The sequence below is a fragment of the Eptesicus fuscus genome, chromosome 15 (genome assembly GCF_027574615.1).
Source record: "Eptesicus fuscus isolate TK198812 chromosome 15, DD_ASM_mEF_20220401, whole genome shotgun sequence".
Taxonomy (NCBI): domain Eukaryota; kingdom Metazoa; phylum Chordata; class Mammalia; order Chiroptera; family Vespertilionidae; genus Eptesicus; species Eptesicus fuscus.
The window spans coordinates 63469537-63496205 of record NC_072487.1 but is presented as its reverse complement, the minus strand read 5'-3'; the positions used below and the strand labels follow the sequence as shown (position 1 = coordinate 63496205).

The window sequence follows — 26669 nt, the reverse complement described above, 5'->3', positions numbered from 1 at the left end:
TGTGCCGCCCTCCCTAACCGCCCCGCCCCCCACCAACACCTCTTTTGCAGCTATTCTGTGAACTCCTCATCCAATCAGATTCCCTTGGCTCTCACACCATGCTGGTGGGATCTGTCTGTTCCCAGCATTTGCCAGATCAAAAGCTCCTCCAGGGCACCGTGGGCTCGGCTGGGCTCTTCTCAGAGTCCCCCAGTGCGAGCCAGCACAGGATGGGACAGAGGACAGCAGCCAGCTTTCCTACAAAGCTTACATTAGAGAAGAAGCCCGCCGTCACGCCTTTATGACAGTCAGTTTACTAACTGGGAAACAGCACCCATTTTCCAGGAAAGGGGACTGCACTGGGGTCCAGGGGCCTGGGCCTTGAAGAGAGCAGGAAAGAAATGGAATCCCATCGCGTTCTGGATTTAAGTGCCAGCACTTCTACTTGCATTAACTTTATTTATTACACAAATAAGACATTTACAAAGCACAACATGAAAGGTATGTAACAAAACAAACATTGGTTTTACAAAAAAAGTGCTTACAATATTTTTCCATGTATGTGTGTGTATCTTTTCCCCTTTTGTATTTAAATAAATAGTCTCGATGGCCTGTACATTCCCAGGCTGCTCTAACAGGCTAGTGGAGACATGTCTGAACTGCAACATGCTACAACCACGTGATCCACGCAAGGAACAGACCCTGGGGGAGCCCCAAGGCAGAGTGGGTATTGGGTGACCCCGGGTCAGGTGCAACTGGCCATCGACTACATGGTTGCTCTTGTGGCCTCAGGAGCAAAAATCAAAGTTCCCCAAGACCAGGGATCAGGCCCACACCGCTCCTGTTAGCATTAGCCCCCAGAACAGGCCAGGTACACGTTATTCACCGGGTGAGTTCTGAACCGAGCTGTGCTGACCGCATTCCGAGTGGTGCCTTCTCTTTGCCCTGAGCCATCTGGAACCATCTTCAGAAGGGAAAGGAAGCAGGTCCCCTCCTCGGGCTGCACCCAGGCCTCGCCTTTCTCCAGATCCCAGAGCAAGGATGACATACTGTATAGGCTTTCATGGTAAGTGCCAACTTCAAACATCTGAATTCTGAAACCGTCTCCAGACTCAGTAACACAGGACGCTGTAATTGACTAGCAAAGTCTGCCCTGGGTAAAAGCAGGGACAGTCGATGCATATGTGCCAGGGGCTTGCTTTCCCCGTCCTAGAGTCTCCTTCCAAAGGCAACATACCAGGTTCACCAGAGCAGGAAGGAGGACTTGGACTAAGCCAGGCTTGCTAGCAGCCTCTAGTGGGAAATGCATCAGGACACAAAGTACTTGTAAAATCACAATAAACTTGGGACAAATGGGTGTCCCCCTGAAAACATAAATTATGGTCTTGTGTAGCCCAAGCCCTTTTGTTTGGGGTTGAAGAGTTGCAGCAGGACAGGGTGGGTATGAGCACAGCTGTGTCTGGCCTCTGTTCTCGGGAGTGGGTGGGGAAGCCCAGAGGGGCCAGCTGGAATCTTGGGCTTGGCACGCTCAACTAGGCATAGGGCACCCTCTCTCTATTCAGATATGGGTCCAGAGTTAACATTCTGACTGCCATTTCCCTGGGCTCTGTTCCCCAGCCCTCCATGAGAGGTCACCCCAAAAAAGACGTGTCCCAAGCACCCCTACTAGGAGTCCATGAGTGGCCAAAAGGGGCCCCCAATTCTAACCTGCCCAAACATTTGGAAATGTCATCACATAGTTCAAACACCATCTCTGTGATGTCATCTGTATACATATGTGCTGGATAACTAGGTAGGAAGAGGGTCTCCCACTTATACCCCGAGTTTTCTCTCTCCTCTCCCAGCCCAATGTGCCACATCCTTCTCCTCAAGCTCCAAACCAATGGGTGTCTTTGTGCCTCCCAGCCCCTGCCTATCCCCCGCCTCCTGGTCTGGGCAGGCCTCCATCTCTGCCCTTCTGGGCCTCTCAGGGTTGGTCAGTGTTCCCTTTTCTCTCTTTAACTTGACATAACCAGACAGATGGAAATGATAAAATTAGAACACAAGCTTTCCTTTGGGGACATCCCACAGACACTGTAGAGTTTTCCAGACAAAAGCAACAGAGTGGATAACACGGGGGGTTTTCGGCTTTCAGAATTCAGAGATGGTTCCAAGGAAGTAGTGAGTAAAGGCCAACATGGGAGGAAAGAAAACCTGTAAATTAGAAGGCTGTTGGCGTTGCACAATTCAATCCGGCCTTTTGCTATGGTAATCAGCTTCAGTTGAAGATGAGTCCCGTCTAAATGGAAAAACTGGACTGTTGTTTTCACCCTGATTCCAAATTTCAGGGAGCTCTGCCTTCCAAGAGGAGGACTCCATGGTGCTCCTGGCGGGTTCTGGTTCTCAGCAGGAGAGGGGACAGCCAGGCCCACGGGCCCAGCTGGTGGCAGGCGGGGTGGCAGATGAGGGGTGGATGCAGAGGTGGGTGGATTCCTGGCAGCGCTCGGACACTGCATTTCAGCGGCTGAGGGACAGCTGTGGCGTGCCCATGGACAGATGCGCAAGTGCAGGGAGCGTCAGTACTGAAAAAGGATGACCTGCGGAAGGAGGGTGTGGGAGGTGGCTGAGCAGGGGGCCTGCCCCTCCAGTAGCTCCCCAGAGGTCCTCGAAGGCACAGAGAATGCGGATGGCCCAGGGCCCAGATCTGGGTTCAAATCCTGGCTCTGGTACTCACTTGCTGTGGACCTTGGGCAACTCACTTCACCTCTCTGAGCCTGTTTCCTCATCTGTAAAATGGGGATGACAAGACCCCTCTCTCTCAGGATGGGGAGGATTCAGTGAGAAACGAGAACAGCAGCAAAGGTGTGCTGGGCACTGCACCCGGCACCCGGCACTGCGGAAAGTGCCTGACCTGCATTTGTGGAGCCCCATCACAATCCCTCGAAGGTGTCCCACCATTATCTCCATTTTATAGGGGAGGGCACTGATGCTCAGAGAGGTGAAAATCAGTGAGCCGCAGATAGGTCGCACAGCTAGGAGGAGGCGGACCCAGCACTGTAGCCCAGGCCTGGCTCCAGAGCGGGCTCTCTCCATTATGTCACACCGCCTCTACCTCTCCATGATCACCACAGCAGCTGTCATCATGCTTATGACACACCACGCAACGGGCCAAGCAGTTCATGCGCACAAAGCCGAGAGGCAGGTAGCTGAGAGAGGCCAGGTACCTGACACACAGTGAGTGATCAGGGACTGTCTGCCCATGTCCCTCTCCTCTTCCACCCAAAGCACCTGGCTGACTTCTCACGCTGCTGACACAGCCAGCTCCCTGAAGGTCAGGTCAAGGATTCCTGGCTGTCTGGTCAATGTGATGTCTCCGTAAAGGGTCAGGTGGACCACAGCTAATTGTTCCCAGGACATCAAGTGGGTACAGCCATATGGCTGTTCATTTTCTGATCAGGAAGGTTACTTGCCCAGATCGGTTACCGTGAGGAGGAGATGGAGGAAAGCATAGCAATAACCACCCTCTACGGCTACTTTCTGTGTACCAGGCACTGTGCTAGGTTCTTTTTTTCATTAAATATTTTTACTGATTTTCAGAGAGAGGAAGTGAGAAGCATAGAGACTTAGAAACATTGATAGGAGAGAATATCATCTATCAGCTGCCACTGCACATCCCACAACTGAGGATCCAGCCCACAACCTGGCCATGTGCCCTGACCGGGAATCGAACTGAAGACCTCTTGGTTCCTGGGTCGATGCTCAACCACTGAGCCACACTGGTTGGGCTGTGCTAGGTTCTTTACATACATTACGGCATCTGCTTTCAGCAACAAGCTTGGCTGTGGGACCTATTATTTTCTCCATTTTGCGGCTACAGGAACTGAGGCTCAGAGAAGCCCAGGTCTCAGAGTGAGAGGTGGCAGAACTGGGATTCGGAGTCTGCCTGACTCAGCTCACACCACATTGCCTCATCCACTCGCCCAGCTTCGGGCGGTGCTCTCCTCTGGCCTCCGGGACACCTGGCTCTGGGCTCTTACTAAAGGAAACTCTCCGGTAAGACCCCTCCCCTCTGTGGGCCTCAGTCTCTCCATCTTATCAGTGACAGCTCGGCCCTGATTTCTAAGCACCTTCTAAGTTCTGAAATTGTGGGACCGGGGGCCATGATTTGGAAGAAATGTGGTTCTGGTTTTTGTGGCCAAATGAAGATGTGGTGGGGGGCAGAGGTTGCCACTCCTGAATGCTCAGGGGCCGTTCTCCTGGCCAGGCCAGTGATGCTCTCGATGAGGGGATTCAGGGGCCTGCCCCAGGGGTCCTAAGTCTCCTTAGAGCTAGGCTGGCTCAGGCCTGGAGTGACTTGGGAGAAAGCCCATACAGTTCTCACCGACTGCCCACACACAGCCCACCAGCCCGCAGGGATTTGTCAAGATGTGGACAGGAAAGGCCCCCTGGAGCTGGCAGGAAGGCTTGGCAGTGAGAGGGAGAAAGATCATGAAGTGTGTGTGTATTGGCGGGGGGGGGGCATTTTTCTGCAGAGCTGCTGGATGTGAAGTTGGGGATGCATCCCAGCAAGAGAGCTCTGGCTCAGCAGCCAAACCCAGGGGCCAGAAACCTTCTACAGCCAAAGCTGCCAGAGCCCAGGCTGGCTCATCCTTCAGGCTGAACCAGACATAACCACAAGCTTAGCTGAGCAACCAGAAGGCCAGGGCTCCTCTCCAAGCTCTGAGCACAGCCCTGAATACTCCCAAGGCTAATCCCCTCCAGATAACGCCCAAGCCCCTCACCCAACAGTCCAGGCCCATCATTATGTGACCCCTGTGCCCCCCCCACCCCTGACACACACACACTTCCCTGGGCCTCAGTCACACTAAACACCCCTTAGTCCCTCAAATCCAGACTCCCCCATGCATGCCTCTGTGCCTAGCATGTTCTCTGCTCCCAACGTGGAATGCCCTTCTCCTCATCCCCTGCTTCTCCCCTAGAACTTTCACTCCCTCTTCTGGGTCCTTGAAGGCCAGGTTCATCCCTCACCTCAAGTGCCCTGTCACCCTGGGTTGCAGCTACCCGCTGCTTGCTCTAAGCCACACGTTCCCAGAGGACAGGGGCCGTGCCAGCTGGCCTCTGCAGTCCTGTACCAGGTCTGATGAGGTGAATGCTCTCCTGCAGGAGGGGCAGCTCTGAGGCAGGCAGTCCTAGGATGGATGCCAGCCCTACCCACGCTCTCTGTGGCCCTGGGCCAGTACTGCTGTCTGAGCCCCCGTGTCTGCAGGTGTGAAACAGAGTCAACGTAACTATCCTCCCAGGGGCCAAGGTCGGAGAGAGCACTGTGTAAACTGTAAAGTGCTCCGTGAAAGGACATGGTTACTGATCGAGATGGACTCCGGAGACTCGTTGCGTCCCCGGCCAAGTCGTCGCCTCTCTGAGCCTCTGTCTTCTTATCTTTACCATGCGGATGCCGTCCTCACACCCACAGAGGGGTTGGGAGGCATCAGACAATGTGTGTAAGTTTCTGCCGTGACCAGAGGAGCAGCTCCTACTGAGTATGGCAGTCCCAGAGGGGACCTTCCTGGGAGACGCGCTCACCCATCACCGAGTGCTGTGGGATTTTGTCTTGAACACTACGCGTTACTTAGAAACCTATCTGTTCAACTAGGTCCGTGGTCGGCAAACTGAGGCTCGCGAGCCACATGCGGCTCTTTGGCCCCTTGAGGGTGGCTCTTCCACAAAATACCACGGCCTGGGCGAGTCTATTTTGAAGAAGTGGCGTTAGAAGAAGTTTAAATGTAAAAAATTTGGCTCTCAAAAGAAATTTCAATCGTTGTACTGTTGATATTTGGCTCTGTTGACTATGAGTTTGCCGACCACTGGGCTAGGTTATCTGTACCTCCATACCATTTGCCTTCCCCCATGATGCCCAGCAGCGAGCCCAGCACAGAGTAGGTGCTCAGTCAGGAGACAGAGTAAGAGGGGCTGTCCTGGAGGCGTGCTCCTCACCTCTGGCTGCCTGCCGGAATCACAGGGGCTAGGTATTTGTTATACCAGCAGATCCCTGGTTTCTGCCCCAGACCTCACCATCAGCTCTCCAGGGGCTAGGCTGGGAAATCTGTATCTTTACAAACTCCCCAGCTGATTCCGAAAATCGCAGCAACACCAACCACGCTCTGCTGGACTCAAGGGCCCCTGGGGGCCCTTCCAGCCTGAAGGCCCTGGCCCTCTCTCCGTGGCCCACCACCCCGACTCCCAGCACTCCCTCCCTCTCTGAGGACCACTACAGTGATGTTTCTGACAGGCCCCCAGGGACCACTCCTGCCCCAAGACCAAGTCCACATTCCTCCACCTGGCAGCCCGAGGCCCCCGCCCTCACTGTCCTTCCTCCCAAGCCCGTGTGCCAGCAACACTGAGTTGCTCGGTGTTCCCCGAGAGAGCCTCTCGTGCCTTCCCCAGGAACTCTGATTCAGCCTTCAGGCCTGGGCTCAGACATTGCCTTCCTCCAGGAAGTCATCCTTGTGTCTTTCCTGAGCTGCACCCCCACCCCCACCCCCCAGCTCCCTTGGCTCGCCCCCTCAGGTTGATCACAGTGTTATAACTTCAGACCATGGCCTCCTCAAGGGCAGGGACCATGCTTTCCTCATCTCTGTGCTCTTGGCAACTTTGACGCAGGGCTCCTGGGCACAGTCAGCATATAGAAAACGTCAGCTGAATAAATGAATAAGTGAACGAGTAAATGCATAGGTTTTCATTCAAGCTCTGTGACCTTGAGCTACCTGAGCCTCAATTTTCCCCTTTCTAAAATGGGGGTAGGTGTCTTAAAGCAGTGGCTTTCAGGCTAAGTGGGAGGTGTCTTAGAGCTTGGGGGGTGGGGTACTCCCTCTGCAGTTTCACCCAAAGCACCTCCATCCACTTTCATCTCCATTATGGGATATGGAAAAGATTTAACAAAGGTTTCCAGTGCTTAAGAACAAAACTTTCAAGCCACTGGACTGGGTGCTGTCTAAGCACCCTTCTGGATATTTAGTCCTAAGGGTGGAGACAACCAGAAACCAGGAGACCATAAAGGAGACCTTGCCAGTTGACCAAGGTCACTTGGTGACCTGCTATCCCTGAGCCTCACAAGCTGGGGATATTCACTCCCAACAGACAGGAATACAAAGGAGAAAGTAGGAGGAACCAGAGAGATGGTGGGAGGCAGGGTGGTGTGTCATATGAGCCCTCTCCGGAACCACAAAGTTTCAGCAAAGTAACTAAATTCAGAAATCCGAAAAAGAGGAGGCCAGCTGTCAGTGCAGACCTGCAAGGAGGGCTGTGCACATTGAACACACCGGCACCTGCTGGAGTGACTGCCTGGGTGGCACAGAGCGTGCTGGGCAGAGAGGCACGGTGCCTGCTCAGTGATGAGGAATGCTGCCAGAAACCCATTCCCCGCAGGATGGCTCTGACCCACCAGACCCAACCTGGCTCCATTTACCTTCTCACCCCGGTTGGAGAGCGGCCCATCCATATCGGCTTTGAGGTGGACGGGGGGTGCGGTGTAAGGCAGCCGGCAGTGCACCTGCCCGCACTGTACCTGACCTGTGGATGAGAGGATGCCTTGGAGCCCATACCCAGCCTCCCTGCAGGATCCCACCTGGGCCACTTTCACCTCGGCTACTTACCAGCTGATTGACCCTGGGGGAAATTTCAATAGGGTTGGTTGCAACGCTCTATGTGAAAGACTTTGTAACCTATAGAGTTCTATGTAATTTTCCAGCTGACTGATAAACAAATACTCATAAAGGAATATGTACGGAACACCTCCTACATGCAAGGCTGTACCCCATCTATTAGGATCCTCCCTTGGTGCCTTGTACCTTATCTCCCTCCCAGGTATCACCTAAGCTTTCCAAACACACCTCTGAGAGGACTCTGCACTCATATGGCACCTTCTTCATGACGCTCTCCCTGGCCGCCCTGTTAATAATTGCAACCCAACACCAACACACACACACACTCCCTATCTCTGCCAACTAGAATGCATGCTCTAGTGAGGACAGGAATTTCTGTCTGTTTTCTAGTTTCTAGATTTTTGTGGATTTCCACTACCTAGAATGAGGCATGGCATCCAGTAGGTACTCTTTAAATATTTGTTGACCAAGTCTCCATACCCTATTCTGACATCTAAAACTGTGAGGGAAAGTCCATCCTAATGTCTGACCCAAATTTCTCAGGTTTCAGCCTCTTTACCACTGCAGTAGGAAAGTCCATGGCTTCCTCCTCCCTGCACTTCATCTACTTTGGTAACAACAAAAAAAGAGCCCTGTCCAGAGATTTACAATTGGTATGTAACTTGGGACAAGTCACTGTGCCTTTCTGAGGCCAAGTTCCCTCGTCTGTTGTATACGATTGGGAATTCTTAACCTGGGGTGTCCCAGGAGTCCATGAACAGCCTGAGATGACCTGGAAAACTATGGGTGTGTGTGCATTTTTCTGGGGTCCGGTTCCAAAGTTGTTTTTTTTTTTTTTTTAATAAGATTCTAAGCTCTAAGGCTCCAGGAAACTCAGGGCCTATGGATTTAGTTAACTGCAAAGCAAAGTGCCAAGGGGACCTTCAGTCACTCAGCAAGAGGCAGCAGGTCCAAGTACCCTTGACAGCTCCTGCCCCAAGCTGGGTTCCACCTCAAGGTGGAGAGGGAAGGGCACCTCAGCCCCTTCTCTGGGCATCAAAGACAGATCTTTGGTCTACAATGTGTGAGGGCAGAGTCCTGGCATGACTCTGGAGGCCATGGCCGCCTCCCAAGGGAGTCACTTAGATCCATTACTAACTCCACAGCAAATGCTAGCTGGTAGGGCAAATTCCAGGCTCCTAGAGAGGCCCTGGTCCTTGGTGCCTTTAACAGAAGAACTACATCTTCTCCCGGCTCTGTGCAGCCTGAACATAAGTCATTGTTTTAAAGAGAAAGGGAGAAAAAGTCCCTCCTTCTGAGCAGATGGTTCAGAACCGTAACAATACAAAAAGACAGTTTCCAACTGGCAGCCTGGTGCAGTAGGCAGGACTCTGCACCCTCAGCTCTGCCAACCAGAACCACCACTGCTATCACAGAGCAGCTGATACTTATCCAGCACTTACCAAAGGCTGAAGACGTAAGCCAATGATCTCATTGAATGCTCACAACACTGCTTTGAGATAGGTATCCTTATTGTCTTCCCTTTTACAGAGGAGGAAACTGGTATTCGCGGAAGCTAAGAAGCCTGCCCAGTGTCACACAGCCAGGAAGTGGCAGGGGTGGGGTCTTAAGCCTAACATCAAAGCCCACACTCAATCGTTAAAGAATACGGGTTCCCACCCTTGGTTTCCTCATCTGTATAATGGGATAGTGATCTCTAACGTTTAGAAACATAGTTAGCACCTGGCACATGGCAGGGGCTCAGTAAACAGCAGTGTCTCTCTGACCTCTTCCTTTTACTAGAGCCACAGAAAAGAGGGTTTGAGTTTGTGAGTATATTGTAGCCACTTTTATTTTTCTGGTCGTGCCCAGCTTTGAGGAAACAAGCAACGGAAATGCCCTTGAAGGGAAAGGAAATCTGTGATAAGCACCTGCTCAATAGCAGATTCGTTGATGTGTATCCCCCAGAAACGCACATCACTACACCCTCTCTCCTCCAGGTTCCTGCTCAAAGTTCACTCCACCGTGACTGCCCTCCATCTCCCCACAGTGCTCAGTGCCCACTGCCATGCCTGCCCTCCCTCCCATATTAGTTTATTGTCTTTCCACCCATGTCCCGCCCTGGAACGTGAGCCCCAGAAGCACAGAGACCTTGGTCTATTGTGTTCTGTGATGTATCCTAGTGCTCAGGATACAAAAGGCACTCCAAAAATAACTACCAAATACACGAGTGGATTTTCACAACCCTGTGAGGTAGGCATTGTTAATGTCCCAGTTTACAGATGGGGAAACTGAGGTTTAAGGTGGTTAGGTGATTTGCCCATGGCCTCGCAGCCCTGAGTATTCCCTCCACACTGGCCTTCTGCAACCCCAGATGCACCCAATGCCCCACGCTGCCTGTGTCAGGCTGCAGACCTGCCTACACTCAGTTCCTCTGACACCGGGCACTCCTGTTTCCCACGCCCTGTGTCTCACTCATCCTACCCATCATGCCCACCTCAGCTGGTTTGAGAGTGGCATCTCCACACTCCCTCCCAGCACCTTTCCTATAGGAATCACGGCAATTAAAACACACGCTCATCTATCAGGTTATTGTTCCATGTCTTCTCGCCCACCAGAATGCAAGCTCCACCAGAACAAGGACTTGACCCATCTTGCCCTTTCCCTAGGCCCCCGGCCCCGGTACTGAACCAGCGCTTGGAAAGTTCTTGTTGAATGGCTGAAGGTTTGCTTCTACTGAGGCAGAGCCAGGTAACAACCCCCCCTCACCCCAGCCCCTAGTTACTGCGAAGCCCACATCTTCACCCCATGAAGCTCCGTAAGGCCTCCCCACGCCTCCGCCGCCCACGCGCGCTCCTCTCCCGCAGACCTGGCGGCCGGGGTGTCGCAATCACTTACTCTCGATGTAGCCGTGCAGGGTGACCATGCGCGCCCGCTCCGGGCTGCTGAATGGGGAGTAGTGGATGTCGTCGGATAGGGCGGAAGGGAGGCGGGACGGCGGCGCCCCGGAGGGCGGCACGGGATGCTGCGGTGTGTGTTTTTTATGACGCGCCCGGCAGTTTTGAAACCACACCTGGAACGACAGCCTCAGCAGCCTCAACCTCACGGACAAGGGTCGGACGCGCCACCGGGGGACCCAGATGGGACTGCCTCGTCGCTTCCAGAAGAAAGCGGCCTCGTGCGCCCGGGTCTGCCGCCCTGCTGAGCGCTGCAGGGCCCACGCCCCGACCCCTAGGCCCCGCCCCAGACCCGAAGGCCCCGCCCTCCCCCGGCCCCACCTGGATGACCCTCCGGCTGAGGCCGGTCAGGTCCGCCAGCTTCTGCAGCGTCTGTGCGTCGGGGTTGTTGTCCTGCGCGAACTGCGCCTGCATAACCTGCCCAGCGCGGGAAGGGGCGGGGGTGGGTTAGGAACCGGCACGCGGAGGTCTCCAGGGCCCTGGCCCAATCAGAGGCTCCGGCCTGGAGGCCACGCCCCAGACATCTACAGCCCCGCCCCTCCACCGGTCGGAGGGGTGGTCCGGGAGAGGCGCGGCTAGGAGACCCTCAGCCCCGCCCACACCGACTCCCCGCCCACACCCGCCGGCCACTCGCCCCGGGTACCTGCAACTGCTCCGCGGTGAAGGATGTCCGCGCTCTCTTGGCCGGCTTGGGCTGGCTGTCCTGCTCCGAGGGCACTGCCCCCTCCAGCGTGAGGCCGTTCCCTGGGGGCGACAGAAGTGGCTGACCTCGCGTCCGCATCTCTTCTAACGGCAGCCTGAAAAGGACGGGGGTGGGGGGAGCTGGTCCCAGGAAGGGGCAGGTAGCGGAGTTGGCTGGGGGCGGGGACCCCAGGGTCCTAGTCTCTGAACTTAGTCCTTGGGGAAAGGGCTCTCAGTTCTGAGCGTCCGCTTAGTGTCAGACGGTGTGCCATGCCCGTCTCACAGCCCTGAGGATGGGTGACATTATCCTTGCTTTAAAGCGGAGGAAACTGAGGCTCAGAGAGAAGAAAGCCCCTGTTCCGACCTTACTCTAATATTCTGACAGCTGGCTGACTCCAGCGCCCCAAGCTAAACTGGGGAAATCAAAGGCTGATGAAAATAGTAAGCAAGCAGGCTACAAACGTGTGGTCCTAATTTTGTAAAACTTGATAAAAGCAAAAAGGTTGGGAGGACATAAAATTTTTAAATGTATGGAAGCAAAAAGTTTGGAAGGTGTTGCAGTGGTTCCTCCCAGGAGTGCAATTGTGGAGATTCTACTTTCAATATTTCTGTAACTTTGGAGGTTTTTACAATCATATGTCACCTTACTTCTCTGAGGTTTGATTTTGTTAACTGGACTATATTTAGCTATTCTCTTTCCACTTATATTACTTTTACAATCACACTAAATATACTCCCCTTTTATTTTTAATATCTCATTTTTCTGAATATAAAAGTAATGCCTGCTCCTTATCAAAAACTCAGAAAATTAAAAAAAACTCAGAAATTTAAGTCAAGCACAAAAAAGAAAATTAACATCACTAGCAGTTCCACTACTGTTCATAATATATTGTATTTTTAAATTAGAAAAAACACCCTGTTCAGGAAAAACAAAATAAATTCTCCAAGATACAGTCATAGAAAAAAATCTGGAAAGATATACACTAAAATATAAGGGGTGGTGGCATCTGGAGTGATTTTCTTTTCTTTTTGCTTAACCATCTTTTCTAAGTTTTCTATGATTGTGTGTCTGTGTGTGTGTGTGTGTGTGTGTGTGTACGCGTGTGTGTGTTTAAAAAGTAAAACAGTAGCCAAAACTGCAGCTAGTCAGTAAAGAAGATCCAAGGTCCCAAGCTTTCAAGCTCCTCTGCCTGGTAGGAGTCTAAAGTGGTGCCTGCCTGGGAGAGCAGGAATTTAACTGGCAAGGCTGACTAGGGATGGTCCTACTTGGTCCAAGTGTGGAAGGAGCCTGGGGTCACTGATGGGCCATGGTGTGGGGAGACCTGTGACTCCTGGGGTTCTAGCCAGCTTCACTGCAGGTGGACATAGCACCCCAGATTCACTTAGTCTGAATCCTGGCAGGATACAGTGGTGGCCCTGGTGTGGCCCTGGCCAGGAACACTCTGGGGATCCCTAGCTAGTCCCCAGAATGGAAATTGAGGCAGGGTAACCCACACCCCTCCCCAGAGACACTGTGGATGGGACAGACATTTTGTGGTATTAATGTCTCCTAGGAGAGCAAGCAGGACAACAATTGGTGTGCCTGTTGTTTCCATGGAAAAATTAAACTCATAGAGGGAACCACATCCCAACAGCCTCCCTTGCTTGGAGAAGTCTGATTTAAGGGGCCTCGGAGCTTGGGAATGGGGGGTGGGGGGTATGGTATGGTGGTTAAGAACTCGGGCTTGGAGTCAGGCAGACATGCTAGTCTATAACCTTTGGCCAGTCACATACTGCAGATAACCTCTGCCTGTTTCCTCACCTGTAAAACGGGGATACACCAGCTACTTCCTAGGGATGCAAGGATAACAGAATAATCCACGTCACAGAGAAGTGAGCAGCTTTCACAAATCCAGATAAGGGAATTATGGAAAGGGTTCCTGCCTCCTCCCCCCTACAGCCCAGCCTCTGCTCCCCCTTTCCACCCCCCAACCTACCTGTAATTCAGCCACCACAAACCCCTGAAAGACCTGGACCCTGTCCCTGGACCCATTGTGTCTTGGGGAATCATAATATCAGAACCAGAAGAGATTTAGGGGTATCTTTCTAGTCCACCCTCTATCTTGCACAGATGGGGAGACTGGAGCCCAGAGAGGAAAGGAAACTTCCCAAGTCAGAATAGCATGCCAGAAGCAAACCTGGAGCTCCCCTCCCCAGACTCTTCACAATCCAGCATGAAACCCCCACCTCCAAACCTCTGGCTGGGAGCTGATGGCTTGGGAGTTGGGAGACTAGGGTCGGGTCATTTCTCCAGGACAGCTGGAGGGGATGAGCCTTCAGGCCAACCAGCACTGTCCAAAAGTGGAGTAGGCTGTCCCGTTATGAGAATCATCTCTAGAGCTCATTGACTGCCTCCTGGCTGTGCAACACATCAGCCCATCTCTCTTTAGAAGGTCCTATCATAAGCCCCATTTTACAGATGAGAAAACACATTTGCAGGGACAGGCAGTGACCTTGGACTCTCAAGCCAATGGTGGAGCCAGAAGTCTGGGCTCCGGGCACAGCCCCCAGGTGATAAGGTGAGCACCTGTCCCTAGAGGCGTGTGGGCAGTACCTGGGGTGCTGGGGGCGGGGTAGGGCTGAGGGCAGAGGTGTGGCCAGGTGCTGGGCGGGGCGGGTTGGGTACCGTTCTCTGCGGCCCTCTTGAGATTCTCGATCATGGTGTCGTAGTGGATCCGGCACAGCACCTTCTCCTCAACCAGACCAAATTCCTCGCCCGTGGACAGCTGGCGCTTGCACGAGAAGCAGGCGAAGCAGGCCAGATGGTAGGCGTTGCCGCGGGCCCGCCGCACCCAGTCACTGGCGTAGATCTGCCGGCCACATCGTGCGCACTTGGTCCCAAATCGGCTGTGGGACACCGGGGCAGGGAAGGGGATGGCGAGGCTCAGACAGGCCACCCTTCCACCCTCCAAACCCAGTAGCCAGCCTGTACCCAGGCTTCTGGCCTCGGAGCCGTCACTTGCTAACAAATATCTCTACACCTGGATCCACCACTCTTCCCCCCTCCTGCAGACCAGATCTACCTAAGAAAGTGAGCTGGTGGGTGTTTTTATTTCCTTCTTGGTGTTTTTCTGAATTTTCCAAATTTTCTACAATGATCACTTACATTTGAATATAACACCAATCTACTCAATAAAAATATATCAGGTGTTAGGGAAAATATAATAGTAATAACGAAGAGGCAAATCTTTGAGCACTTATCATGTGCCCAGCAAGATTCTAAGTGTTTTATATTGAGTATCCCAGTTAATCTTCATTTTTCAGATGAGGAAAATGGGGACCGGGGAGTTAAGTCACTTGCACCGGTCACCCAGCTTGCAAGATAGAAGCCCGAGATGAATAAACTACCCCAGCGGTAGGGAAGCTCCGAGTTTCTCAGCAGCATAGACAGATGTGCATGACTGGCTTGATGACTCTGAGAGACTTGTTTAACCCCTCTGAGTTCTCATTTCCCTTGCCCTGAGCTGAACTAGATGACAACAGCAATGCCTGCTACTATTTGTTCAGTGCACGGCAGTCTATTAAGTAACCAGCTAGTCACAGCCCCTGGAGCCCCATACATTCTAACAGTAAGTGTTTAAAAACAAACAAACACAGAAAGCCAAGATCAAATGCCTTCTTCTTCCCGCCCTAAGGCTTTCTTGATTCTGTCTCTTTCCTTTCTCCCTCCCCCTTTATAGTGCATTTTGGGTACAGCTGCCTCCACCCCAAACTGGGAGCCCTCAGAAAGCAGCGGAGTCTGTTTCGCCCTGTTCCAGGAGTCACCCCAAGGCCTGATCCCTGAGAACCAGGGAATGCTTGCTCCTTAAGTGGATGTGAGCCTTCTGAACTCTCCGAGCCTCAGTTTTCTCTGGTGCACAGTTCATTTCAGGGACTGGTGCCACCACTCCTCCAGCCGCTCAGGCTTAGTAACCTAACTCATACACTCCTCCCTCTCCTCAACCCCACATCCAAGCAACCGTGAGACACTGTTGGTTCCTTTCCTAAGTATCTCCGGGACCCATCTCCTCCTCTCCATTGTCATTGCGGCCCCCTAAGTCAGGCTACCACCATGCACCCCTCTCTGCCAGTCTTCCGCTCTCATCTCCCTTTTCCCAGGCCCACTCCTGCCAATCCATCCTCCACCGGGTGGCCACCGTGAAGTTCCCAGCATGCATACCGAATCCTGGCCTGCCCTGCTTAAAATCTTTTGGTGGCTCCAATCTACCCTTGGGATCTGGTCCAAGACCCTTGGAGTTCACAAAGCCCAACAAACCACATCCTGTCAGGCTCATCTCCCCCTCCCTAACCTTCCTCAAGATCTCCCACCCCAAACCCAAGTATGAGCCGCAACCACAATGGAAGGTCATTCCCAGGTCTTCGTGGCCCCCTCTGAAGTATTTTCCCACCCCCGGCCTTTGCACGGGCCGATCCCTTTTCCCACACCCCCTCACCCTCCAGGAAAAGTGCCACAGCTCCCCCCCACCACCACCACCCTCTCCGCATTGGTCACACCGGTTTGTAGTGTGTGGTTCCTTGGATCTCCCACCCCAGGCCTTCCTGGGAGAGGACCAAGAAGATGTGCCTCTGTGTCCCCGGGGCCAGCACAGCTCCATCCCGACGAGCATTCAGAAACGCTGTGAGTGCGCGGGAGAACCGGCCCAGCAGATGGGCTCTGGTTAAACATCCCCGCCCCAAGAAGCCCAAAGCTACTGTCTCGGACCAGAAACCAGAAAGAGTTAGCTCACACCCCACTGCAGGACTTTGCCTGGTCAAACGCCCCCCAAACAGAGGCGATTCCCTGCCTGGGAAACTCGGCTTCCCCAGGGGACGGCCCAGCACTTCCTTCGGTCTCTGTTCACAATCCCTCGGTGGAGGGGAGAAGAACCCGCTTTGCCCGCCCCAGCCTATTCCTGCCACAGGCCGCCCCGGGTTCGGCTGACAGTCTGGTAGAGGGCTTGCTGCAGTCCCCAGTCCTGGGGTGCAAAGCCTTCAAAGCACACCTCGGCTTCACCGTAACCAAGTGAGGTGGGAGCTCTGGCACCCACTTTGCACTGGTGGAATCGGAGGTTCAGAGCAGGCGAGTGACTAGCTCAAGACCACAGAGTAGGGCCCGGAGTTGAGGTCCTCTTCAAGGTGCAAACAGTACCTGGAACCTGCAGGAGCAGCCAGACTGGAGACAGAAGATCTGGATCCTGGGTGATGAACAGGAAAGGGGCTTGATCTGACCCAGCTCCAGGTCCTGGATCCTGGAAACTCTGGCATGCAGGGCTTGGGGCCCAGGGGCTTCGGGAAGGCAGCGAGTGCGTCCCCAGTGAACGGGAAGAGCCAGGCGACTTCGCCTCCCCTCTGTCGTCTCCGTGCACCGCGGCCGGTGCCCCACGCCAGGGTAGCATCCCGGATCCTCGCGCTTGGCTGTGCGGGATTCCTCGTCCTCTGCCAGGAGCGTGACCGAGACACTCCGCACACCCCTGATCCTCCCATTCCACGAAGCCCAAACGCCAGCGCGGTTCTGCGCCTACAGCGCTGCTCACAGCGTTCCCATCCCCTTGATTCCAGGTGGGTGCCACGGGTGACCCCTTAGCAATTTTCTCAACATCCCCCCACACACACACACACGAGTCACCCCAAATGCCAGGAGCTGTCCCCAGTCCTGGGATCTCCCCGCGCTCTCTGTGGCTCGACCCAGTCAACGAAGTCATTCGAGTTGGATCCTCGGATGGAGGTGAGGATGGGATCATTACGCAGTTTTGGGTGCGTTGCAGGCCGCTCCTGAAGCGCGTCCTCCATCCAGGGCAGGGATCAGCGGCACAAAGAAGGGGCGCGGGTTGGCCTACGGGGTCGAGGCTCTGACAAATTGACAGACTCCTTCCCAGGCGGGCTGTGAGGCCTGAGCCACCGGGTTCCGGAAGCAGCGAAATTGGCGGCGGAGAAAACGAAACTTCAAGAAAAGGATGTTTGGGAGCTGTGATCGGAGCGCCAACGGGATTGGGGGGCACGGCTACCGCCCCCCACCCCTCCGCCCCAGCCTCCAGCGCACCCCTCTCTGGGTTCCGGCGTGCGCCTCCCGGCCAAGGCGCCAAGGACAGAGGCGCTCTGGGCATGGAGAGTTGCAGGAAAGACGCCGCATATCTTCACTGCTGAAAAGCGTTAGAGTGGGCGCCACGCACCGCCTTGCCCTCTCTCCTCCCACAGCTGGTAGCCAGGATGTGCGGAGGAAGCTGTGCACCCTTGACCAAGTGAAGCTCATTTTCCTGGCCTACTTCCCTTGGATGCGCAGCAGGCGCTCAGAAATCATTAGTTGGCTGACTGAGCCTCAACGAAAGAGCCCACGGGAGCTTCACTAGGACCCGGTACCCATCACGAAGCTACCCGTTCTTCTGCAGGAGGAAACCGCCGCTCAGAGTGGGACGGCCAATGTTAATTCCGAAGCTAGTGAGCCAGGGTGCCGAAACGCAAACCAGAGTTCACTTATTTTAAGTTAAGGATGCTTCCTTGATGGGCTTAGATTCTATAAGGCAAACAAGGGAGGTTGTAGGAGGAGCCCTGCCTATCCCCTCTGTTCCTTTTCTTCCAAACTCTTAGAAGCCAGAGGGGAAAAAAAAAAAACAGAACCAGCAATTAAGAGGTTAAAGCACTCCGCACCCCGGAGGTCCCCGGCCTGAGGCCCCTCCCCCACCTAACTTCTTTCTCTGCTCCCTCAACATCTGTCCCCCAACAGCTGGACTGCTCTCTGCGAGGGTGGGGGGTCGCTTCCCAGCTCTGAGCCTCCCCGGGACCCTCGCCCGGAAGGAAGGGGTAAGGTTCTCTGGTCAGAGCTTGGGTTCTAGGCAGAAGGCAGGCGAAGGCTGGGGTCTTGCCCTAAGTCAACTGGGCCAGGGGACAGGAACTTCAGGGGGAAGCCTCAGCGGCCAGCCCAGGGCACTCTCTGAAGTTTGCCCACAAACTTCAGGAGCACACTTAACTCTTTACTCCCCACTCCCCTGGTCAGGAGGCAAGAGGGCCAGGGTCCATGGGGACCTGATCCTGGCAAAGTTGATCCATTCCTGCCCCAGTGCTCCCAGAGCCCACCCAGGGAGTCTCACATCACAGCACCCAGCAGGTGTTCCCTGTGTGAAGGCAAATGAACCGGACAAGGAATCTTAGGGTCAGCAGAGAAGGGTCTTTGCCATTCCACAGGCCCCACCGCCTCGTAGAGAGGGGCTGCTGACACAGCTAACCAACAGAAGAAGCGAAGTGTATTGAATGTTTAGACACAGGGATGGTGGAGTCAGGCAGCCCTGGGTCTTATCAAGGGTCTGCCACTTACTAACTGCGACTTCACCTTGAAGGGCCTCAGTTTCCCCTCCTATAATGTGAGGAATACGAGAGTATCATAATCTCAGGGTGGACCTGAGGATCCAATGGGATAACGCATGAAAAGAGTTAGCACAGTTCCTGGCTTCGAGATGAGCTCCTGGCTTCTGATGACCAGTGTCCTCACCCATGCCCAGCCCCTTTTCCACTCTCTGTCTCACTGTGTGATTCTGGATTCTTCACCTGCCACTCTCTCAGGATATCTGTCTCTCCAACTGTAAATGGGCATGATGCTTCAGGAGGTGGAGGGAGCCGGTAGAGCACTGTGGATCAGCCCATGACCCATGTGGGGGCAGCAGCTACAGGTAGGTGGATGGGAGGAAGCTGCCTGGGCTTGTGGTTGATAAAATGCCCCAGAGAGGAACACTGTTTTTTCCTTTACTTCTTCAAAGAAAATGGAAGGAAAAAATGGTCTTAACAACAACAACAACAAAAATTTGAAGAAATTAAAAGCAATATCATATTTCCCTGGTGGTAACTTTTTTCTGCTAGGACTCAGGGAGGGTGGGGAGCTGGGAATCTGCTAGAACCCACAAGGAGGTCCCTGTTAAAGAGGGAGTTGGAGCAGCTGGGACAGAGGGGTCCAGCAACCTGTTATCAAGGGCAAACAGCCAGTGGAAAACCAACCCCTCCCAAAAATGCAAATGAGCCAGGGACAGCACTAGACCTCCAATCTCCCCACCCCATCCCCCACTGCAGCTTCTCTTGGTGACTTTGGAGTGCCTTTCTAACTTATAACTTCCGGTTCTGCTTAAGGAGACTGCAGGATGGTCCACAAGGAGGGGTGAGATGGGGGATGGAACCTAGAAGACCCTTCAGTGGGGGATAAGACCCCGGAGCTCTCTCTCCCCCCATTCTGATGAGGATATTGACCTATCTTGGGCGGAATGCTCCAGTCCACCTTGGGCTTCAGGAAACAGAGGGCTAGAGAGTCTCAGAGCGTGGTGTCTTCCCGAGCCCCAGCTCTTGAGAGGAGCACTCTGCCTCCCATGCCATCATTCATGCTCTCTCCAGAAACACCTCCCTTACAACAGCCACCCAGCGCCTGGGCTGCTGCTCAGAGCAGACAATAGTCCCTGCCTGGCACTCTGCCGGCTCTTCCTTTCCCTTTTTGTGGGTTTCATTATTTTTCTTACAGGTGGGGCTGCAGGGAAGGGTTATGCCTGCAGGGAGACCTGGCTGGGGGAGAAATGATCAGAAGCCACAATTCTCCCCTCCTCTCAGGGAATGTGAGCTTTTATTCACTCCATTTTCTTAACCAAAATCTGTTTTAGTTTTGCTTTGGGGACTCTTGTCACTGGAAAAGGATTATGGCTCAGAACCTTCAGCCCAGAAATGGCCCAGCCCCATCCCTCCAGGCAGACCTTGCTCCTCAAACTGCCCAGCATCCACCCAGCCAGGGTGACAATGGTAATAATCAAGACACCTACATCACTTGCCATTTAAGGAGCCTCTACTGAGCCTTCCTCCTTTCACTCCCTCTTCGGCAGCTCCGAGAGACAACCCTGGAAGTAGGACGCTGAGGGCAGAGAGATGCCGTGATTTGTCCAAGGTCACACAGTGATTCAATGTTGTCCTGACGGAGCTCAGTCTCTGCCTCTCCCCAAAATAGCTGCACAGTCCATACTCCACGTCACCAAAGTGTGGGAAGGGGGATTCCAGAGCCAGTGGAGGCTCTGAACGGTGGGGTCAGGATCTGAGTTTTGACCAGCCCTAGAAGGTCTAGTAAGCATAGCATTTGAGGAGGCTTGGTCCAGCCTGGGCATGAGCTGGGGCTGGAGAAGCAGCAAGGAAACGTGGGCAGGTGGCTCATAGGGCTGCCAGGTCGGTTATCACCAGGAGAGCCAGGATTAGGGTCTAGTCCTGCCTTGCTCTACAGGAGGAGGCTGAGATATCACCCTGTTGGGTTTCCCAAGCTGGAGCTCTCTGTCCCTGGATAGCTGATGAGCCCAAGGAGCCCCCCAAATGGAAGCTGAACTGGGGTCAGGCCTAGAACAAGGAGGTATCTAGACAGGGACTCCTGCCTTGGCCAGCCAATAGCCGATGGGATAGTGCAGGGAGACATCACACTCTGGTTGCATACCACACAATAACCCTGCTCTGCCATACACACCCACAAATCCACATTCACATCCCTTGAGTCCTCAGTGCCTGGGCTAAGGCCTTAAGCAGAAATGCCCCCTCAGAGGAGGAGGCGGTAGGGTGAGGAATCACAGGATTTCTGAAGCCTCACCCTCTCACTTCCAGATCCCTGTCCATATGTAACCTTGTCCTGACCTTCTTGTGCACTGGCATTCACACATAGACACACACTCTTACATGTGAACCAAAAGACAAATGCATGTCACAAAGGAACACATATGCTGTCCACACATCCCTGACCTTGCTTAATGACACATTCCCTCAGTGCCAGGACGCAGATCCAAACAAGACACACACACATACAGTTTTGCAAGCTGACTCCTAGGCCACCTTGTAGAGACCCCACACACCTGCACACCCTGGCTGTACATCCTTTCATACCCACACTAAAAAAGAGTCCAGTTCTTAAACCATGCTTCCTATGATTTCCCCAGAGTATCCCAGTCCAAAATGCTGCAAACTTCCCCCTAGATTCAAGGAAGGTCCTCTCTTTCCAAGTTCCCAGAAGGCTCAAAGGGGAGGTGGGAGGGGTGCATTGACTTCCACCACATTCCCTGACTCCCAAGAAGACTGAAATCATGGCCTCTCCCGAGGAGAGGACGGAAGGGAGGTCGCTGGAGGTGGTGGTGGGGTTTATAGGAGGGCAGTTTTCTCTACTTCCTGAGAAAGCCCCTGGGAACAGACATCCCCTCAGGGGAACTAATCACACTCCACCCTCTTAGGACTCTGTAGGCCCGGTGGTCGGGCATCAGGCCTGGTTCAGCTTCCCGTAGAGATCCTGCGGGTGGCCGGTGCGCCCTGACCTCGCAGTGAACTTGACCCCATGGCCGGGTCAGGCGGGAGCTTCTAGGTTTGGAGCGAGGCGCGCGCCAGCAGCCGAGACTCGGCGGCGCGACGGAAGGACGAGCTCCGCTGGAGTCGCGAGCCGGCGGGACTCGGCACGGCCTCCGGGAGAGCGCACCCCGGGGTAATGCTACTCCGTGCTGGGCTGCAGCGCCCTACACTCCCCCTTCCTGTCCTGGCACCCCAAAGTCGGCCTAGACCCGGGACAGGCTGAAACGATGACGTAGCTGGGACTGGAACAGACGCCTGGGACCCACTCAGGACCCCAGACATTCGAGCGTCGCCAGGGTCTAAGTTAAGGCGGAACTGGAGACCGAGGTTGGGTCTTAGGAAGAGGTGCTTGAATATGGGTTAGATCTGAGACCGATACTAAACTTGGGCTTGGGGCCGGACCAGCCCCGAACCCAGAGCGGAGCCGGGGTCAGAGACGGGCAAGTCTGGAGCCCAGCTCAGGGTCCCGCTCTGCGAGCGACGCCGGCGTGGCTGGAGTCGGAGCAGGGTTGGAACCCAGGCCAGAGCGCACCGGAGAGGCAGCCAGATCAAGGCTAGGATCCGAGCGGGTTGGGGCCAGAGCCGGGACATCAGAACTCAACCGAGGCGCTGGAGATAGGAACTGGAGCCTGAGGTTCAGGCAGGACCGGAGACAGAGCCAGACACGCGACGGAAACCGAGTGGGCCGCAGGAACAGGAGGCGGATCTCGGGCCAGCCCGGTGCTGGCACCGGCGCGAAGCCTGGAGCTCCCGATTCGTGGCGCTGAGAGCCAGCTGGGCGTGCGCGGCGCGCCGGGAGCGCGCTCCGGACTCGGGGGCTCCGGAGCCAGGCACCGTGTGCGCCGGGGCCTGCCTGCGGCCACACTGCTGGCCTGGCGGCCGCAGCCTACCTGAAGTAGTCCATCTTGCAGAAGATTTCCTTGTTCTTGATGTAGCAGCTGTTCTGCTGTCTCAGCGACGTGCGGCACACGGAGCACTCGAGGCACCGCACGTGCCAGATGAGGTTGTTGACCTGGGGAGGGGGCAGAGTGGGGGCGGCTCAGTGCGGGCCTCTTTGCGCGCCAGACCCCAGCCACCCTGCAGGCAGAGAGACGCTGGGGCTCTGACGGTGCCCGTAACCTCCCCCACTTTCCTTCCGTAACCCTGAGGCTCAGGGAGGTAGAAACAAACTCTTCCCGTTTTTTTTCAGACGGGGACCCCGGGGGGCACAGAGAGACGCTGAGACCAGCTCAAAGCCCCCAAGGTCCGGCAGCGGCTGAGCCAGTATTCCTCATAAAGTGCAGCCTTCTGGACTGCAACCCACGCCCCGCCAGCACACCCGCAACACCCCGCCCTTGTTTCACCTTGAGCAGATACCGGTCCAGGATCTCGAGGCCGCAGCTGGAGCAGATGTTCTTGCCGGCGGACGGCACGGAGGAGGCGGCAGAGGGCGGTGAGCAGACCGATGGCGTGCTGGGTGTACAGGGGGAGGCCCGACCCTCGTCCTTGTCCAGAGCGCCTGCCAGGGTGTCGGCGTCCGACTGAGCCTGCGGTGGGGTGAGGGGGAGAGGAAGAGCCGATCGCTGAGCCCGGGGCCCGGCGCTGCAGCTGCTTCCACGACCCATCTGGGGCCCCAGCGCACCCATCGACAACGACATTCCCCTCGAGACGCCGTGCCACGGGCTAGAGAACTGGGGTGGAGGAACCTAGTGGCGAGGAAGGGACGGGTTCAGCTGTGAACACGCGCGTCCTGGGTGTCGGGAGCGGCCCAAGCCCACATTCTCGGTCGGGGAAACTGAGGCTCCGAGAGGGGCGGCGCCCTCAGGGGTTCCCCCAGCGCCAGGGCAGCGGTTTGGGGCCGGAAAGCCGGGCCAGGTCCCTAGGGCCGGACCGCGGACGGACCGAAGGCAGGGCCGAACCAACTCACCATGGCGGGCGGAGCGGTCCCTTCCAGGCAGCGGGCGGTCGCTTTGCAGCCGGACCCTGGCTGGGCCATCACCTGGGGGAGGGGGAGAGGGGACGCAGGCGGCGGCGGCTGCAGAGCTGGCTCCGCTCCGCCTAAACCCAGCGCCTCCCCGCGCCTGTTATATAAACCAGCGCGGAACAATGAGTCCTAACTTTGTAGTGGGCATTTAAAGCCCTTCCCCACAAAAGCGGTGTCTCTCTAATGAAGCAATTTGAATTTGGATTGGATTTTTTCCCTCTCTCTCCCCCTCTCCCTGCACTTAACCCGTGGCTCTTGAAGTAATCGCTTAGTTCCCTTGCAATCCAAGCCTCCGAGGGGGGAAAAAAAAAAAACCACGCGCACATACACAAACTACCTGCAATTAGAAATTGTCGTGAATGCCCAAGATAAGAGGTAGCCAGAGTGTCAATTCCAACTGTCAATCAGTGAGATCCATCAGGCCGCCCAAAGAATTGCAAATTTGATTTTTTAATGGTAGTAATTAAAAATCGAATTTTTTCTCCCTCTACCCACCCCCCTTCCTTGCTCCCTTCTCCTCCTCTCGACACAAAATGCAAAAAGGAGAAAAGAGAGAAAGAAAATAAAAAGGAGATGGGGGGGAGTGTTTGAGGAAAATAAAAAGCGGGGCGCGGGAGCATCAGCCCACCCGCCCCGCGCGCGGCCAAATTGACACGGCGATGTTGACACGGATTCAGGTGCCTTTCGAGGGCCACTCGGAAGGAAACCCCGAGCAAAATGGGGGCAAGACCGGGGGCGAAACGGAACCAAAAAGAGAACACGGAGGCGTCCAAGAGGAGGAAAAGACACCCTCCGGCCCCTCGGCGCGCCCGGGACGGCCCCGCGTCGGGATCCTCAGCGTTCCCCGCACCAGCCCCGGCGCAGGGGCGCTATCAGCGCCTATTCAGATGGACGATACCCGCCTCGCCTCCTCTGGACTCTCCCGTGTCTTCGCTAAATCGCTTTTTGAGAAATTCCTCCAACATTTGAATAATGTGTTCCCGCTTTCCGCGACACCCACCCACCCACCCCGCGCTCGCGTGCGCTCACGCACTCACAGACACACACTCTCAGGCGCACCCCCGCACCCCTCCAACCGCGGCCGCCCGCCACCCGGCCCGCCCCAGCTGGGCCTGGCCCCTGCCTGGCCCCGGCCCGGGCCGCTCAGCCTCTCGCCGGCTAGCTCACCTGGTCGGCGGCGGGGCCGCCCTCGGCCGGCAGCCGGCAGCCCTCGGGCAGCGCCGGGGCGGCGTTCTCATGCTTCCAGTACATGGGCCGGGGAGCCGCGGGCCCCGCGGGCGCGCAGCGCAGAGAGCCGCGCGGAGAGGGGCCACGGCCACCGCGGGAGCAGAGGCTGAAGCAGGAGCAGGAGGAGAGCGGAGGCGCCCGCTCCGCCGCTCCGGGCCCGGCCCCAGCCCCCGCCCCCGGCCCGCGCGCAGCCCCGGCCTCCTTGGCTGCCGCCGCCGCTGCCTCGGAAGAAGGTCCCGACAAACTTAGAGGCCCCCGCCCCCTCCTTCTCCTCCTCCTCTTCTTTCTCCCCCTCCTGGTAGTCCTCCTCCTCCTCCTCCTCCTCCTCCTCCTCCTCCTCCTCCTCCCCCTCCTCCTCCTCCCCCTCCTCCTCCTCCACCACCACCTCCTCCTCCACTCCCTCCTCCACCCCCTCCAGCTGTGGCGTCGGCCGCCCTGCCGCTGGAGCCCCGCTCGGTTCAAGATGAGTCATGCGTGACCAATCCCCTCCCCGCCAAGGGAGAGCGAGACACACACAGCGAGGCAGCGACCCAGAGACACACACGCACAGTCATATAGACACACAGAAACTCCTAGCTGCTGACAGAGTCTGAAGCACGCGGACATACAAAGGCGCCGGCAGGCCCACAGCCACCCAGCTCTCACCCTGCCCCTCCCTCGCAGGGCACCCACAGCCCTCAGGCACAGCCCCACTCCCAGGTACACACCATGTGAACTCACACACGGTGCTCTGTTGATGCAGTCCCACGCCTGGTACCGCTGCGTACATGCCGAGGCAGATGATGGCCCTTCACCTCAGTTACAGGAGTACAGGCATCCCCTACCCTCACACACCTGCACAGACACCTCTGCTCCATAGCAACCAGAGAGTGCACTAGCTCCTAACTACTGAATGGGATTTGGCTGGGTGGGGAAAAGGGTTCTTGGAGGGGAGGTGTTCCCCTGAATTCTCCTGGGAGGGATTGCTTGGGACATCTCCCCTTCCCTTCCCTTCCCTTCGGGATGTGCTGAGCCGTCCAGCCTAATGCCCCTCTCGCCTTCTCTATGGTTCTGCTGATAGAGAGGAGGGAAAGGCAGGGAGTTCCCCGGCATTTGGATAGGACACACAGACACAAACTCTCAAAGATAGAACCTTGCACAACTAACGCCCTACAGCATACACACACAAGTGAACACTCACAGCCTCAGCCCCCTTCTCCACACACAGACTGATCCTAGAGAGACACGTGTAAATATACAGACTCTTCTAAAGACAAATGTGCACACTCAGACTTAGACCCAGCCCTATGGACGTGAGGACACCTCACCTCCGTGCCATCACTCATACCATTGCCTCCGTAGTTACCCTCATTTACAAATGTAAACACCCCACCCAAGTGTTCTTACACTCCATACTCAAGAGAGCACAGACTCCCACAGTGCTTCAACCACATGGAAAACCTCCTGTCCTCTACTCAGCCACCACAGATATGCACACACAGGCACTTCCTAATGGACAAGGGCAGACAAGGGTGTCTGCACTGCAACTTCTCCGAAAGATACAAATATCTGTTCCTTTCCAGGCACCAAGGTACACAGAAACAGCCCAACCCCAGCCAATGGCATCTCCCACCCTCTGTACCCTGCATTCCAGTCACTTATCGGTATTGCTCTCAGACAGGAATTCAGAGTGAAAAGTTTCTCTCTAAACCCTAATCTTTTACACGAAGAGCACAATTGCAACGTGAAAGCTGGTGAGGTGTGTGCATTTACACACCTGTGTGCACACACATACACATGCACCCTCAAATATTCAAATGACCACAGACAAACAACCTAGCCCCCCTCAAATAATCTCTTTTGCATATAATAAGCCAAGTTACTGCTCCTGGATACTTTAATCTGTGACAGGCTTGG

The 26669-nt window shown here is 55.3% G+C and overlaps 1 protein-coding gene across 2 annotated transcripts; it reads right to left on the bottom strand.

Moving 5' to 3' along the window:
* Nucleotides 1-402: 402 nt before the first annotated feature.
* Nucleotides 403-24883, bottom strand: LHX6 (LIM homeobox 6). 2 transcript variants are annotated; one of them, XM_054727092.1, is made up of 10 exons: nucleotides 24714-24883; nucleotides 23490-23561; nucleotides 22927-23109; nucleotides 22474-22595; nucleotides 13899-14119; nucleotides 11196-11296; nucleotides 10874-10969; nucleotides 10494-10668; nucleotides 7421-7524; nucleotides 403-2555 (listed from the first exon to the last, which is right to left on the bottom strand). In XM_054727092.1, the coding sequence occupies exons 1-10, from the start codon at nucleotides 24795-24797 to the stop codon at nucleotides 2535-2537; spliced, it is 1179 nt and encodes a 392-aa protein (XP_054583067.1). In that variant the 5' UTR covers nucleotides 24798-24883; the 3' UTR covers nucleotides 403-2534. The 2 variants fall into 2 exon arrangements, with proteins under 2 accessions (XP_054583067.1, XP_054583068.1); XM_054727093.1 differs by lacking the exon at nucleotides 7421-7524.
* Between the last annotated feature and the right edge of the window lie 1786 nt (nucleotides 24884-26669).